General features: G+C 41.0%; 1 protein-coding gene across 1 annotated transcript; it reads right to left on the bottom strand.

Moving 5' to 3' along the window:
- Positions 1 to 213: 213 nt before the first annotated feature.
- LOC308292662 (uncharacterized protein) lies at positions 214 to 13,779 on the bottom strand. Its single transcript, XM_080735060.1, has 16 exons — positions 13,693 to 13,779; positions 11,771 to 12,047; positions 11,331 to 11,515; positions 10,398 to 10,512; positions 10,070 to 10,281; positions 9,819 to 9,950; positions 9,045 to 9,212; positions 8,255 to 8,391; positions 8,063 to 8,171; positions 7,876 to 7,929; positions 7,609 to 7,789; positions 6,062 to 6,148; positions 5,366 to 5,483; positions 5,081 to 5,137; positions 3,448 to 3,635; positions 214 to 3,354 (listed from the first exon to the last, which is right to left on the bottom strand). The coding sequence occupies exons 2-16, from the start codon at positions 12,039 to 12,041 to the stop codon at positions 2,798 to 2,800; spliced, it is 2,571 nt and encodes an 856-aa protein (XP_080591186.1). The 5' UTR covers positions 12,042 to 12,047; positions 13,693 to 13,779; the 3' UTR covers positions 214 to 2,797.
- Positions 13,780 to 15,130: the final 1,351 nt, after the last annotated feature.

The raw sequence follows: 15,130 nt of genomic DNA, 5'->3' as shown, positions 1-15,130 counted from the left end.
TAAATGCCTAAACTGTAAACTGTATTTCCACACTCGGATTGGAATCCTGAAATGTAACATTGATTTAATTTAAAATGCATTTAGTTATACTTATGTTAACTTTATGAACAAAGACTTAATAGTTTAATACTACTATGCTTGTCATTCAACTACTAATATAGATTAAAGTAAATAAAGCGGGTGTGTTTGCATGTTTGGAATTGTAACAGCTGAGATCAATAATGTTCAGTATTCCGATATTTACCTACAGCCCGCATTAAGTGAAGGTGGGGGCCATGGATGACCTAAGGTAACATTGATACATTAAACCAAACAATGCTATGCAGTATGCACTCATTAACAGACATCCTGATCCAGGTGCTTGATAGAAGGGAGTCTAAAGTAATGTAATGGGATAGAAATATAAAGTATCAAGTCAAACACATTCATGTTAACAGCGTTTAGAGATGAAATGCAAATTGTCAACATTGTACATTGCACAGTATTTTTATTACATTTACATGAAAACGTACATGTGCACATTGCATGTGCAAAAGAATCTTAGCGTACCAGTGGGGAAAAGCATACCTACAATTTAAACAGCTGTTAAACCTCACATGAAGTCATATACAAAGTTTGTAAAACCTAAAGGTTTCAGAAAGCCTTAAAATGCTTGAAACAAACACAAAAAAACGCTGCAGATACCTTAACAATTTATAGGTAGCACCAGGTTTAGATGGGTTAAGCTTCATTCTTACTTGGACGTGTCGTGTGGCAATAAGGACTAGCACACAGGCTTTTAGGTTAGTGCAAAAGTACATACAGTACACTCAATGGTACTCATAACGTGCTGTATGTGATTATTTTCTGAGATCTATATTTTGAGTATTGGTTTAACCCCTCTCCAGCTCTTAGCAAACAAAATACAGTCAATCAGGTGAAAACTCAATGGATAATCAATTGAATTTATAATAGAAAAAAGAAGCCCCCCCAAAAAGACCCCATTAGCGACAGTTGCAAAAATCAGAAAATCAAACCTGGTCCAAAAAATAACAAAACATGTGTGCAAACATGATTAACATAACATGAGCAGGCATTGACATTGAGGCTAGCCCACGGTAAATCAGGTGAAGTTGGCTTTCAGGTTGCCCGACCGGGCAAGTGCTCATTTGACAGTCTATAAACACAACACCAGATATCTGTCTAAACACCTGAACGTGGCCAGCATGCCCTTAGGAATGTCTCTGTGGAATGTAAAATAAGAGCACTGTTTACATTAAATGTTTTGTTTTTACTGTTGCCACTTAAAAATATAAAATAACGTATGAAACCATAGACATATTCAATCATAGCTATGCATGCACTGTCGGTATAGAGGGTATGCACGTGACATCATCATCATACCCGAAGTCATGCGGGAACGCCAAAAACATACTTTCTGGCTTTAACAGCCCATACATCCAATCAGAAAAGCCCTGTCTGATTGCATTAAATTATGTTAAAATGGCAATAAACTCACATTGCCACTGATTTTGCCACTTGATATGCCATTCACTTTATGCATGCGCATACTCTCTATTGGATTTGGAGGTATTGAGGTATGACATTTTTATCGCACAGCCCCAGAAAGTAAAGAAATAAGTGTTAAATTGAGTGGTAATTAAAATCATTTTATAAGGGATGATTAAATCGGGCAAGTAGAGATGGACCGATTGCAAAATTCTTGGCCGATACCGATCCACCGGTTTTATGAAGGTCTGACCTGCCTAAACCGATTCTTCCGATACTGATTTCTTTAGCTAAGAACTAGAAAATAGGGTTGCTCCAATACCCTTTTTTCAGGCCAAGACATACTTCAATTTGAGTACCAATAAGCTAGAAGAACACTAATGCCAAATCAATCACAATAGTACAATATCAAAAATCACAGACAATATCCAGTCTAATATGACCGTCTGGACTAGGCAGGAGGAAAGCAGGTGACGTAGGGATGGGTATCGTTCACCTTTGAATCGTTACGATACCTTTTTCGATACCTGGGAATCGATACGATACCCTTTTTGATACCATATTCGATACTTTTTAGTCTACCGCAGCAGAGGTGATGATGATGATCACACAGTGTGGCTGAGCGGAGAGTATAGACGTTGGATAATCATCATAATAATAAACATTATAGGCTATTGTCGGCTATTTTCCACAGTAACGAGTGTAGCCTACTAAAGCAGTCATTAAACTCTGTAGCCCAACTGTTACAGATGCGACCGGCCAGGGGTGCGTTCCAGAGTATCGAAACGAGGTATCGTTCGTTTTTACGTGAACCGATACCCGATAGTATCGACGTCATGCAATCTATACCATTAAAAGTATCGCAGACGATACCCATCCCTTGACGCATGCTTTTTTTCCCCCCCTTCTTTTTGGAGACGACATTGACACTGGATTATGGAATATATCCTTACATTGCAAAGATAATCAGCACCATCTGTATTCTGTAGGCTGCCACCAAGTAGACTGGCTGCTAATTGCTAATGTTTACTTTAGTCACAGGACCAGAGCATCATGCTGTGCAGTGCCATAGACACAATTGGCATAAAACCGGTATTTATGTCAGTGACCTGCTGGTCACCGATTCGGCCGCTTTAAGATCATACCTGCCAATCTTTGATATTGGCCGATTCCGATTTCCATCCCTACGCAGGGCAAGTGGGCATGACCTTTGGGCAAGTAGAACATGAGCTGTACTTGCCCGACAGGCTAGTGCCTCTCAGACCTTAGTCTCAACCCCTAGGCCTGACCTACCATGATACTAAACATGTTACTGAGTCGAAGTATGCGCCGCCTCCTCCTCCTCGTCAGAGTCTGTGTCAGAGTCTGAACTAATGTCAGAGTCAGAGCTGTACACAACCTTATCCAGGACATCCTGATCCAATGTACTGAGAAGAGTGTCAAATTCTGTGAGATGGCCTGAAAACTCCCTTCTCTTGCTCAGCAAAGCGGCATTTGCCCCTTTGTCCTGTCGAGATGACACTGACTGCAAGGTGTCTGGTAGGAGGCATTTGTCCAGCTCTTGGATTTGCTTCTCGTAGAAGCTCTTTCCCGACAGGCAGTCCTCTGCCAGGTAAGTCTTCTCTTCAGCAGCCCTTTTCGCAGTGTTCATCAAAACAAACAGTCTCTGCTTAACTGACATTTCCACATCGTTGGTGGAGTTGACCATGGTTGACCAGATGGGGTTGTCGAGCTGCAGTACTTCATGGTACTGGACTGGCTGGTTGGCTGCTCTTGTGCAGGTGTTGAAGTCGTTAAGCTTCCGTTTGATTTTGTGACCGAGCGTGGTGATCTTCTTTGAGAGTCGGATGGCAATCTTTTGTCCATCTGCAAAACAAAGTATTCATACATGTTTATAATCGTTTCATTAAAAAAGAATATATAAAAAAAAACTAAAAAACAATTGATATATTTTCTCACCTGCGTATTTCCTCACAAGGCCACAAAGAAACTTGCGCTCCAACACAAGGTTGTAGATTGCCTGCAGTGAGTGCTGTCGTTGTTTTTCTTCAATGATGCCAAGTAGTGGCAAACAGGGTTCAGCCGTCAGACTCCATCTTTCACGAAGACGTTGTTTCCGCTCAACAGACAGCAGTTTCTTCTCCAACCTGAAAGTGATGTGTACGGTAACAGAGTGAAAAACTCAGTATCCAACTCTAATCAACCAGGCAGTATAAAACAAGAAAAGAAAGTAACTGTATCCCAAGTTAAGAGGTTGAACAAGTTATACAAATATACCCATAGTACAAGGGGTATATGGGATAACTGGGGACCTCTGAGAGTGAGGCCCGTCTCCATGGGCCTCCCTTTTTTGCAGGCACTTCGGTTCGATTCTGTCTAAACGTGAACATTTAACTTCACTTTAACTTCACTATGCCTAAACCTAACCTCACAAACACTACATCTAACCCTACATATTTCCTGACTGGATCCCACTATAACACATGTCTGTTCAGATCCAAACCTCAAGAGATCTTATGTTGTTCCCCTCTCCAGGAAAGGGGCCTTGAGAACAGAGGGGCTCTGGTCAAATCTGTTTCTCAGATCAGTCATTGGCTTAGTCATTCTTTGCCCATGTAATGCAACAACAGTTAAGAGAGCACACAGAATGGCAAAGGACATGACATCCTACCAATAAACAACCGAATGTCTGTCTGATATACCTGACATACTGATACTAAACAGTGCCAACATTTTGCGATGACTGACCGCACCGATACGTCTGGGTTCTCCAACATTAATTCTGAGACTTCATTCAATCCCTCATATACTGTGCACAGCTCATAACCCAAACTCTGCTCATAATTCGGAGCCCATATGTTTGAACGGTTAAGGACTAGTTATTATATATAATTCCCATAGAAAAAGCAGCATCATGGTTGAAAGATTTTCCATGTGATCTGTTAAAATCTGCACTGTTAGCATTATGTTACCCCCCTGTATACGACTCATCTATATGCAAAAGTGGCATACAACAATGCCATAGGTTACTTCTTTGTTCCTAGGTAGCATAGTTCCAGTCTGTTGTTCTCTTCTGTTGGTGTGCCCACTTGTAAGGCAATGTTAAGGCAACTCATGTTCAACTTTATGTAGGCCTAGCACCTGGAAGTGTCAAACAGCATGGCGTAAACAAAACATATGAAGAGCCTTTTCCAAGTCACGTCCAGGATGCCCAAGCACTGGCTCAGCAGCCTGCTGCTGATTAGGTGGGATTGCACTATTATAATACTATTGCACCTCCATTGGTGCATTTCTTATGTTATTGTATTTGTTATGTTATTTGTGGGCACAGGACTTACTTTCTGAAATAAAGATTATATGTCAAATTAGGGAAAAGGTCTCTTAATGGCATGGCAGTCTGAGAGTCGAATCCTATGGGGAGATACACAGCCCCAGGTGCCCTATATACACTGCTTGGGAAGCTGGTTTGCCGCAACATGCATAAATGAACATTGGCTTTCCAATGGTTCCAAAGTTACTAGGAACCATTAAAACGCACGCACGCGCACGCACGCACGCACGCACACGCACACACACACACACACACACTTACTTTGCCAAACGTGTGGAGAGGTCAGGATTACATCTAGACACGCTGTTCAAGCTTTCTCTGTAAAAAATAATTCAAAGAAATGTCAAGACCTGTTCAGCTGTACGTCAGCCATTTCAAGTCCATGGTAATTTTTAGGCCATTTATGGTACTAGACTACACATAGCTATATTTGTAATATTGTCACAGTTATGACCACATCAGAACAGTTCGAGCCATCACGAAGGAAGGACTTCAATATGGAACATGTATGACATCAATGAAACATGATTTGCAGCACAAACTCACAGTTCTTGGTGCTCCACTAATTTTTGCACATAATCTTCTTCCCAGGTCCATTCAATAGACTTCTGTGACCCAGTTTTGTACTGCTCTGCCCACTGCTGTACATCCAGCTCTGTGAGGCCTTTCAATCAAAAGATAAAATATTAATAATCTCACACACACACACACACACACACACACACACACACACACACACACACACACACACACACACACACACACACACACACACACACACACACACACACACACACACACACACACACACACACACACACACACACACACACACGTTCTTATTCAACACTTAATGCATTTGACTTGGTATGCTTCTATTGCTACAGAAACTCCTACACCTGCTCCTGGGGGAAGCACAACAATCAAGTGTCTCCTCCGATACATGCAATATCACCACTACCTTTCACCAGACAGCAAGGAGTTTCACCTGGAGATAATTTTGCTTGCGGAAGTACTATCTATTGTTCTCAGTTCCACTGCACAGGCACCCGGGCCAACCTGTAGGTATCACTAGTGCAGCAACAGAACACCCTCCCCGCCTGCTTTCCTCCCACAAACACATCACGTCTAAGTGTTTATTGGAGCAGCCAGATTAAACCCATTAGTTCTTAAATGACAAACGAGCACTCCCAAATCCCATACCCATGACAATGCCAATCTTTGAAAAGAATAGGATTGTACCTGTCTGTTTCATGAGTTCAGCCATTTCCCTTTTCGCTTCGTCTTCAACTGAATTGTTTTTTTCAGCTTTGAGACGCAGGGCTTTTGCTTTAAAATGAGAAAAAGGACATCATTTACCCATTTGTTTTCACAACAACTGAACACACTTAGGGGATGAAGCGAATATTAGAATGAACAGTATGCAGGACAAGTTTATGGTAAAGAAAATACTAGGTGGATATACTGTGAATAGGGGGTCCAACCGCTGAATATTCAAAAATATGTAGTTTATAGAGTAGTCCAAGTACTTCGCTTTTTGGTATGCATATACAGGTTTCTGTTCACCAGATGCATCATAAAAGCCAAACAAGCACGGTTGTCACATGTGTAATACATGTGCAACAGTTACATTCTGATCCAGGTTTCTGATTATTCTCATGTCAAGTACAGAAATGAGGTTGAGAGATCTTGCTCTCGATCTCTTGTGCTGTTGTAGCCACTCTATTAATTCAATTCATATGAATACTTTGTAAAGGTTACTGTATCTGACCTGTGGCACAATTGTCAGAAATGCCACAGAATCCTTTTAAAAATGATGCCAAAATGGGGCGCCCGCTGGCCTGGTGGTCAAGGCGCATACCACATACTCGGCTATGATACCTGCTGGCGTCGCCGGTTCGATTCCTGATCCGGACGACCTTTGCCACATGTCATTCCCCATCTCTCTCCCTATTTCCTGTCAGTCTACTGTCCTATCAATAAAGGCATAAAAAAAAATGATGCCAAAATGTTTAATTGCGACCGTAGGGAGCTACTTACTGTAGAAACCTCCACCGGCTGTCCGTGGCTGAGTCAGTCAGTCAGTCAGTGAGTGAGTCCGTCACACTTTTTCCCTGCTTATATCTCCGCACCCGTGGACCCGATCCATGCCAGATTTTACACACACACTCCTTGCCTGCCAAACTACAACCTCCAAGGACCCCCGGGGGTCCCTGGGGGACCCCCAGATGTAAAAAATGACCAAATGTGCAAAAATGACCAAACGACCACCCCAACGGGGCTGCTCACGGGGAATTCCCGGGGACCACCGACTCCTGGTGCTCCAGAACGGATGCAAAAGTGGTGGCGCCCCCAGTGGAGGACCCCCTGCCACTGCAGCGCACATAAAATGCCGTAACTCGGGCTAGGAGCGTCCGGGAGAGCCGGGGCCGGTACCTATTCGTCCGCCAAGGCAACGCGGAGACCCCACCCCTCATTTCTCACATGGCCCTATTGTAGCGCCACCTTCAGGCCGATTTTTAAAACACATTTTTGGACACTGCTCCTACAGTTTTTGCCCTAAAATCACGAATATCACTACACAGCATGTCTACACTCATGTCATCAACATGGATCAGGAAGATTTTGGAAAAACAAATTTTTGCCCTATTTGTGGAGATAAGCCACCTACGGTCGCTTATCTCCCGATTAGGGAGTCTTACTGGTGTACAACAATTTAAGTATGTGCATACTGTATCTAAGACCAGAGGGAGATAGAGAGTGAAATGCATACTACAATCCTTCATCACCTTGGCTCTTTCTGGTCTTCGAGCTGTAGTGCAGCAGGGCATCAGTTAACAGGTCAACTCTGTGGGACGGCGTCATTTCCTTGGTGATTTTGCCAAAGCGCCGTAGGAATGACCAGAGGCGTTCTAACTGCTCCCCATCGCTTAAGCCTGCACCCTCCACATTTCTACAGCTGTGGGAAACCTGGAAAACAGAGCCAATGCCAGAAATAAATATTCAAGTTATTTTATCTGTGAAAAATTGCAATAGACTTTGATAAGGAAATACACATGGAATGCAGGAACAACATATGTTGTTTTTGTCAGAAGATCAGGGTAATGCTTCTGAAAGAAGAACAAGTGGGGAAAAAAAAAGAATACTGCATTACTGAAGCCATACACAAAATGTACTGTAGAGGTTTTCACTATGTTGAGCTATTATAAAGCAAAGATCAAACAAACATGCAGAATGGATTACCTCTAAATGAGGCTTCAACTTGCATCCAATGTCATACATGAAGACAAGTTTTTTGTTCTTCCCCAGATCTTCTTGCAGCTCTTTTATGAGGAAGACAGCGTTCGAAAGGCTAGAGAAAAAAATCTAAATGTGAGCTGAATGTTGATATTTTAATGCACTTTGATTTGGACACATCAAGGAGATTTGCTGTACCTCTCGCCTCTCTTAAGACTCAGAAACCGCCGTGGGTGTTCATGTTTACAAGCGATACCAAACACCCCAGTTTCATCCAATTTGGCGGTTTTGACTTTGGACCTCAGGGCACTACCAGCTTGAAAGTTGGCACAACCCTGTAAAGTGTGCAAAGTACAAGAATTATTATCACAAAATATCATGGATAGCCTTGAATTGAGAATAAATCACTTTAAAGAGGCAGCAAATTATTAGGGGTGTAACGATATAGTAACTGTATAGAAATATCGTTTTTAACTTAAAAAATCGAAGTATATCGAAATTAAAACAGCTAAAATCGAATCGTATCGTTTTATTTTGTATCGTATCGAATCGGCAATGCAAAGAATCGATTGTATCGATACTACCTACTTGTGCATTGTATTTAGCATTTTTAAGAAGAAAGGAGGGGTTTAATTACTTTTTCTATCGATAAATGTGTGTTATCTCTGGGTTCATGTCAAGGTGCAGGTTTGTCAATAAACAATGTCCATGTATTTGGCAGATAATCACAGTGTTTACTTATTTATATCCATAATAATACATGTTTCCCTTAAAAACCTGCACTATCCACACCTTTCACACAGATTTAATGTCTTTGCTAAATAGTTACTATATCGATTTTAAATAATTAAATCGAATCGTATCGTATCGTCATGAATGAACCAATATCGTCCATGTATCGTATCGTCAACCATGTATCGTGATATGTATCGAATCGCTTTTACAATGTATCGTTACACCCCTACAAATTATCTAAGTCATACTCTACCTCCTCAGATGTATCCTGCTCCTGCTCTTTGCTCACAAATTTGTCAACATCATCTTGTGGAGAAAAGAATCTGTTGAAGTGTTTGGGTCCCTCAAAACTTCTTCCAGATGACTTCTTTCGAGGAAGACCAAACAGCCCATCTGCAGCTAGAACCAGAGTTCCATTTTTCTACAATAAATTGGGGTTAAATTATGACAATAGGTATGTGTTAGTGATGAATTTCAAATTAATTACTACATGGGATGTTTGAATAAAACAATTACCGGTATTGTATAACTTGATCTCATTGTCTAGTATATAACTCAACAGCACAGAAGTTATTTCAAATAGAGGAAATTCAAATTAATTGTCATGACAAAATCCAGACTGTTATCTGTATTTGTTCTAGTTGCACCTGTTAGTTTGTTTCATGTGTTATGTTGACTGAGAACATTAAAGCGCTCAAGGGGCGGCATAGCTCAGGGGTAGAGAAGCCGTTATTAGAGCACGAAGGGTTCCCAAAGGGTTCCTAGTTCGAATCCGGGCTCCCCCTGAGTTAATGTCGAAGGGTCCTTGGGCAAGACTCTGAACCCCTAATTGCTCCCAGTGAGTAGGTTGGTGCCTTGCATGGTTTACTCCTTCACTGGTGTGTGAATGTAATGCACAATCTATGTAAAGCGCTTTGGATAAAAGCGCTATATAAATGCACCATTTACCATTTACAAGGGTTCTGTAACCCATTAATAAAAGCCAAATACAACGATAAACAAACATTCTTAATTTAACAAAACATACTTGTGGACAAACAGGACACTGTGTCCCATCAGTGATATCAGGCCCCAGATGGCGCAGTATTGATAACTGGAATCTCATGTGCCTGTATTCCTCGTATGACTCTTTCGCAAGGCGGCGGTAGAGGTCCTGGCACTGTAATGCAAACATTCGTATTCACAACAGGGCTGTCACTATTAAAATGTATTTTTCAAATAAGAAGCTTGAGATTGTAAAAGAATAATCGTATAGATAAAGGCCACTATCAAGCAAACCTTGGAAGACAGAGACGAAGACTGTATGGCTGCACATATAGCCTTCAGAGAGGCACCACACTCGAGTTGCAACCTGGTGATCATGTCCATCAGCTTCAGTGAAATGGCACTTTGGGGCCTCTTTGGGGTTGCCGGCCAAAGGCTGAAACGGATGAGCGTCGCAACTTCTGTTTCGCACGCACAGAACTGGATCGTGACGTCATGACATCTTCCTAGAATATGACATACAGAAGAACAGGTGTGATGTGTTGTTGCCTACATATCAGTTTTTCATTATTGTCCTCCTTATACAGGGGGGATATGACTACTTTATGACATATATACACACCTTGAGAGTCAAAAACGCTAAGTAGACGGTCATATGTACTTTGGCATTGGTGGCCATCCTTCCTAGACCACATCCAACTAAAGTCATCCGGAATCTTTGGTTGGAATTCTCCAGCCTTAATGAAAAATAAATCACAACAAGTAAGAATAATATTTATAGTCACAGAAGAGAAGTCTTATGCCTTATGTTATGCATTTATATTAATTTTGAGAAACATAGGCGACAATAGTCAGTCTACAGCGACACATTTTGGCTTGTAGATCGTCTATTTTCAAAATAAATAAAAATGCCTGATAAAGATATCATGATGATAGGACTGAGGGCAAAACGAGGCCCTTCTCATTTTATCTTTGACAACATTTACACAGAAGTATGTCAGGCTCATACCGTTAGTTATGTCAATTCAATAATTACCCAAGTAGTCCCTTATCACTACTGACTCCTACAGTTGTCCAGAGTGTAGACAGAGTGCATCCTCCAATACACAAGTCATTAGCTGCTTCTTTTCACCTGACAGTGCAGTTTAACTGGGAGCAAGGAAGGGACCCAGTGGTCCCAAAATAAATACGAAATGTGCAGCAGTGTGCAAAAGTGATTGACATAACGTGAGGTTGATTTCTTTATTTATGTGATCCGACATTTGCTCCTATATTCGTCTGAAAAAGCACAGCAGTGTGCAACAACCTTTACTCTCCCTGCTTAACAGGTGCCTTGACCAAACAGTAGAATCACTAGTACAGTCAAGAGTGCCTGCCTGTCTGTCCTGTCAACACAGTCATTTGTGTTTGTTGAAATGTCCTGCAAATCTGGAGGCAACAAAATGGATTCACATATATTTCCAAGAGGGTGACAAGAATATTTCACCCAATTCTTTACACCTGAAAGCCTGTTATGTGACAATAACATTTATTCTCATTTCTGAGTGATACAAACCTCCCATCTTTCTAGCACATGCACCACAGCAGTGCTCTGATGGACTTTCTTCACACAGACCGAACAGAAGTAAGCTTCACTCCCACAGTCGCTGCATTGCCACAGCTGACTTTCAACAGTGAGGGAAACACTGCAAACTAGGCAGGCTGCCTCTTCTGGTGGGCAAAGGAGCTCTGCACTCACACCTAAGATGGATAGATAGATACCTTTATTTTCCCAAGCAAGGGGGAAATCAGTTTCCCAGAGGCAACACAGCAGTTAAGGATACAGAGTTACAGGTAAGGTAAGCATCAGTATTACAGAACAAAGGCAAACTAAAGTACCAAACAAATAAAGTGTCCAAACAGTCAGTGCAACAAAGTATCTCAGCGCTATCTCATCATAATACACATAGTAATACTTAAATAGTTAGCAGTCGTGTGCTAATAAAAAAAAGTTACCTAGGAGTATTTGCCGCACACGTTGCCATGCCTCCACAGTAGCAATGCTCTCTTTATGACTGGTGTTGGCTGAGCATTGGCCGCCGTCACTCGCATTTTCTGTTGGTGAAAAGAAGCTGGGTCTGGGTGTATCTGCCTCTGGTAGCTCCTGGGAGTGTCTGGTAGCTTCATGGCCTGTTCTTGTGTAGCTCCTGTATGTCCTTGACCTTCTTCCCCTGATTGGAATCTGTTGAACTTTTATGAACGGCCTGGAGATCTGAAATCTGACCATGTTCACCTATTATAACAAGAAACAAATAACAAATCCCCATCACTTATTATACTACAAACAAATGCATTCATTCAGAGTGCAAAATCAGAGGCCAATATGTACTGTATAGCGTTCTTAAATAATACTGACCAAATACTGAGACATTGTTTTTTCTACTGACACATTGGAACACAGTGGGAACTAATTTGACTTTAAGCCAACTGAATGTAGTCTATTTTGTACTATGTAGTATACTGGTGGTTTTCAACCAGTGTTCCAGGGACCACCAGTGGTCCTTGAAGAGATTCCAGGTGGTCCCCAGCTAAAGATGGAAAATTGTCAACTCTTAAAAGTGTAAAACCAAATATAAAAACACAAAATGTTGATCGTGTCCCAAACAAGTAACAACAATAAAATAAGATCGGGTTGTCCCAGAGGTGAAATGGCCCTTTAAACATCAGCATTACTTAATTCACAAGAAGTCTACACTATTGTAGAATGTTTCAACATCAATACACCATGGAATTAAAAATCTTTTCCAACAACAACAAAATGTCGTTTTAGTTTTGGGTCTGAGAAGCTAAATGGTGTTTCATGGCTCAAATGCTCCAATTAATAATGGACCTTGATATGAATAAAGTTGAAAACTAAAAGAACAGATCCTCAAGCTTCATACAGGACAGCAATTATTACTTTTATTTCTTTCACTTGAACCCTAGCGTCCCTATTCTAGATGGGACATTTGCCAAAAATGCCAGATCTACAAGCTCACAACAACTCAAATGATGTGTTTCCTGATGGTCTATTATAAATGATAGTTAATTTAAAAAGTTGCCTGCTACATTTTCTCTGAGTCTCACTGACATTTATCAAAGCGTTATGAGCTTGTAGGACTGCCATTATTATTTCCAAAGGGCAGACCTTGGCTTGAACTTGTGCCCTTAAGCCTGTTGAGGTTGGTGTAGCTGTAGCTTGCCCTTTAGATCAGTGGTTCTCAACCAACATAGATTTTAAGTGTATATAGCAGGGGTCAATGAAGTGCCATGTTTTTATTTTCTAGATAGTCAGTATGCAATGTCAACATTAGTTTTAATGACACCACATCAGCATTCTGACATATTTGGATTGGCAGGACATTGTTATAACTATCATTAAACTCAGATAATATTCCATCTATCTCCCAGACTCCCAGTCAGAGTTGTAATGAGGTGAATGTTTGCCCAGAACCATGTCAATCCTACGACCGTCATGTTTCAGGGCTAACAAAATGTAATACCTCAACTCTTAATGCTCGTCTGGGGCTCTCCAGTTAAAATATGATTATTTTGTGGGACGCAGCCTGAAAAGGTTGAGAACCAGTACCACTGTGGTGGTAGCAGCAGCCTTGATGCAGGCTAAGTGGACCGTGGTCTAAAAGAACGTCCAAGAAGCTTGTTATGTATAAAATAAAACATTGCACATGCGGCATGCCAGATAAGGCGGCTGAAAATTGCCCATTTTAACATTAAGCTCTCTCACAATGCATTGTGCTGTGCTGAGCTAAGTTAGCTTAGCTTTGCTTTAGTTTAGCAGTTAAAGACTACAGCAGATTAACAATAACACCATGGCCTGGTTCTATCATTTTCGTGGTGTATAACGTTCATTTTAAATACATGCATACATGAGGGCTTACCTTTGGCTTTGAGAAGTTATGATAAATGGATAAAGTAAACTTTGTTTGCAAGACGACACGTTTGTGCTCGATCAACTTGTTGTTGTATCCAGTGTTCTCGCGAGGACAGGACACTGGTCAGACCATAGAGTAGTCTTCTGGCAACGCGAGAGCAGGGCCAGAACGGAAACGGATATGACGTCTGGTACGGATCCATGTTGTCATAGCAACCCATATAAACTAGACAAGCTAGTGAAATAATAAACGTTGTGTTGTTAATATAACGTGTAAACAACAACGTATAAGACGTCCATTTCTGTCTGGAAATGCTAACAAAATGCTTTAAGAGCCGAAACGTCTTTAAAAGTATAATAAATCATAATAAAATAATGACGTAAAAACGTTGTGTGCATACAAAGTCCATGCACTTCAAATATAAGATGTCCATTTCTGTCTGGAAGTGATACAAAAATATTTTAAGTGCCGTAACGTCCTTAAAAGTATAATAAAGTATAATAAATCTGAATAAAAAAGAATGACGTCGGCCATTGTTGTCATGGTCACGTGACCGCACAGGGGCTGTGCTTGTCTTGCATATGTTAACATTGTATCATCCAAATCAGTGGGTGATAAGGGTCTACTTGAAACTCCTGGTAGTCCAGTAGTTGACTACTGGCCGATATCTAGGGTATGACAATTTTGAAAAGGAGGCCATTCAATAGAAAGATAAGACGTGTATCGGGTGGAGGATCTGGTCATAACCCACTCCTTGGATGGCTCATCATCCGCAGGGGCGTCACAAGGGGGGGAAAAGTGGGACTGAGTTACTAGGGCCTAAGGTGGCGGGGCCTTAATTATTTTATACTTAAGGCCCTACAAGCTCACAGTGCAGCACAGAGTGCCGCGCTGCGATCAAGCTAGTAGATCTGCTACTGTATTTTTGAAAAGTCGTGAAAATGTGTGCAAATCTTTGAATATATGTATTTTTTAAGCGAACATTTGTAACTCAAATGTTGCTTCTTTGATGCCGCCTTTGATGACCTGCTCTCCTCGGACTGTAGTGAACAACATTTTACAAATATCAGAAGAGTTGCCGGAAAGAAACTCGCCTGGGCTGATAGTTTATGCCTTTTGATTGATTGACTTCTGTAAACTATGCCTAAACAGTTAAAACTAAACTTATTCCTAACCTTAACCTCAGTAAAACGGTGTCAAAACCTATACCTATTCCTAAAAATCTATAGAATAAAAAATGGGACTTTATACCTAAACAAAGTGTTGTTTACAAACTAGAGAGGTCTATAGTCTATACAGTAGGAGCATGAGAATAACGTGTTGTTTACCCAGTACAAACCACAGAGATAATGAGCATGGGATAATATCACGCAATTCCACATTTATTATATTAACAAACAAAAAATAATAATAAAAATAATAAAAATACAGCTCAAATAGCCAA

The sequence above is a fragment of the Nannobrachium achirus genome (assembly GCF_963921795.1).
Source record: "Nannobrachium achirus genome assembly, chromosome: 10".
NCBI classification, from domain to species: domain Eukaryota; kingdom Metazoa; phylum Chordata; class Actinopteri; order Myctophiformes; family Myctophidae; genus Nannobrachium; species Nannobrachium achirus.
This window is presented reverse-complemented; position numbering and strand designations above follow the sequence as displayed.

Coding starts and splice junctions, on each gene's coding strand:
- LOC308292662 (XM_080735060.1), bottom strand. CDS start 12,041: ATGGTCAGATTTCAGATCTCCAGGCCGTTCATAAAAGTTCAACAGATT. Junction 11,516..11,770: donor TGTGCGGCAAATACTCCTAG/GTAACTTTTTTT, acceptor TATCCATCTTAG/GTGTGAGTGCAGAGCTCCTT. Junction 8,392..9,044: donor AGCAGGATACATCTGAGGAG/GTAGAGTATGAC, acceptor CACACTTTACAG/GGTTGTGCCAACTTTCAAGC.